The 1,132-nt window shown below is 42.0% G+C and overlaps 2 protein-coding genes across 2 annotated transcripts in view; both read right to left on the minus strand.

The window, feature by feature from the left end:
• LOC106883840 (uncharacterized) overlaps positions 1-211 on the minus strand; it is a 48,164-nt gene extending 47,953 nt beyond the window's left edge. The window contains exon 1 of the mRNA XM_014934978.2: positions 23-211. The gene's annotated coding sequence lies outside the window, so the exon portion shown is untranslated. The remainder of the gene's footprint in view (positions 1-22) is intronic.
• LOC106883837 (von Willebrand factor A domain-containing protein 7-like) overlaps positions 1-1,132 on the minus strand; it is a 129,828-nt gene that overhangs the window by 2,516 nt on the left and 126,180 nt on the right. Inside the window, exon 12 of the mRNA XM_052971995.1 lies at positions 23-172. Coding sequence (XP_052827955.1) covers positions 23-172 — 150 coding nt within the window. The remainder of the gene's footprint in view (positions 1-22; positions 173-1,132) is intronic.

Raw genomic sequence — 1,132 nt, forward strand, 5'->3', positions numbered from 1 at the left:
TATATATATATAAACTATTTACCTGCAATGGGCCGACCAGAAATCTCAAATTTCACGCCATCTTCGTTGTCATAGAGGTTCACTGAGAAGTCGACTTCACTCTGTGCAATGACTTTCACAAGCCAACGTTTCGGCTTCTGCTCGTTAGTTGTCCGTTCTAATGTCCATTTTCCTGTTTGTGGTTTCTGAAATTACAATCATATATAGCTGCCATTTTTCTTTTTTAAAAAGTTGCTGTTGTTGTTGTTGTTGTTGTATACCTTTTATATCCATGTTTACCGACTGGCCTGTTCTATCATCAAACGCATTCAAGCGTTGGCAATCTCGTATTGTGTGTCTATCTATCTATCTATCTATCTATCTATCTATCTATCTATCTATCTATCTGTCTGTCTGTCTGTCTGCCTGCCTGCCTGCCTGCCTGCCTGCCTGTCTGTCTGTCTGTCCGTCCGTCCGTCTGTCCGTCCATTGTATTGGATAATGTAACTCTAAATACACTGTCTGAATAATAGACGAGATGGTCACAGCTGGAACTTCTTTGATCGAAAGTTTCCTCAATTTCGGTTGACCTGCTAACTCAATAACAAGAACAACTATATTATTATTATGTGATTATAACACAGAGATGAAAGCAATATACTTGCTTACATTACCAAATATTTTCATTCATAACAAACCGACAAACAATTAATTTAAAAAAGGTAAACATCCAAGACTTAATTTTCAGTGCCAGAATCATCTTCAGGGGTTCATGTTAAACTATATGTTCCTATATGGCTCCCTCTCATCAAGGGATCCATGGGCTTCCTGGACCCTCTAAACCTCAGTGCTATAGCACTCATGTGTTGGCACTCCATCGCTTACGACCTCGAGAGTTCCAGTTGATCCGGTCAACGGAACAGCCTGCTCGTGAAATTAACGTGCAAGTGGCTGAGCACTCCACAGACACGTGTACCCTTAACGTAGTTCTCGGGGATATTCAGCGTGACACAGTGTGACAAGGCTGACCCTTTGAATTACAGGCACAACAGAAACAGGAAGTAAGAGTGAGAGAAAGTTGTGGTGGAAGAGTACAGCAGGGTTCGCCACCATCCCCTGCCGGAGCCTCGTGGAGCTTTAGGTGTTTTCACTC

Source organism: Octopus bimaculoides, chromosome 11 (assembly GCF_001194135.2).
Source record: "Octopus bimaculoides isolate UCB-OBI-ISO-001 chromosome 11, ASM119413v2, whole genome shotgun sequence".
Lineage (NCBI taxonomy): Eukaryota > Metazoa > Mollusca > Cephalopoda > Octopoda > Octopodidae > Octopus > Octopus bimaculoides.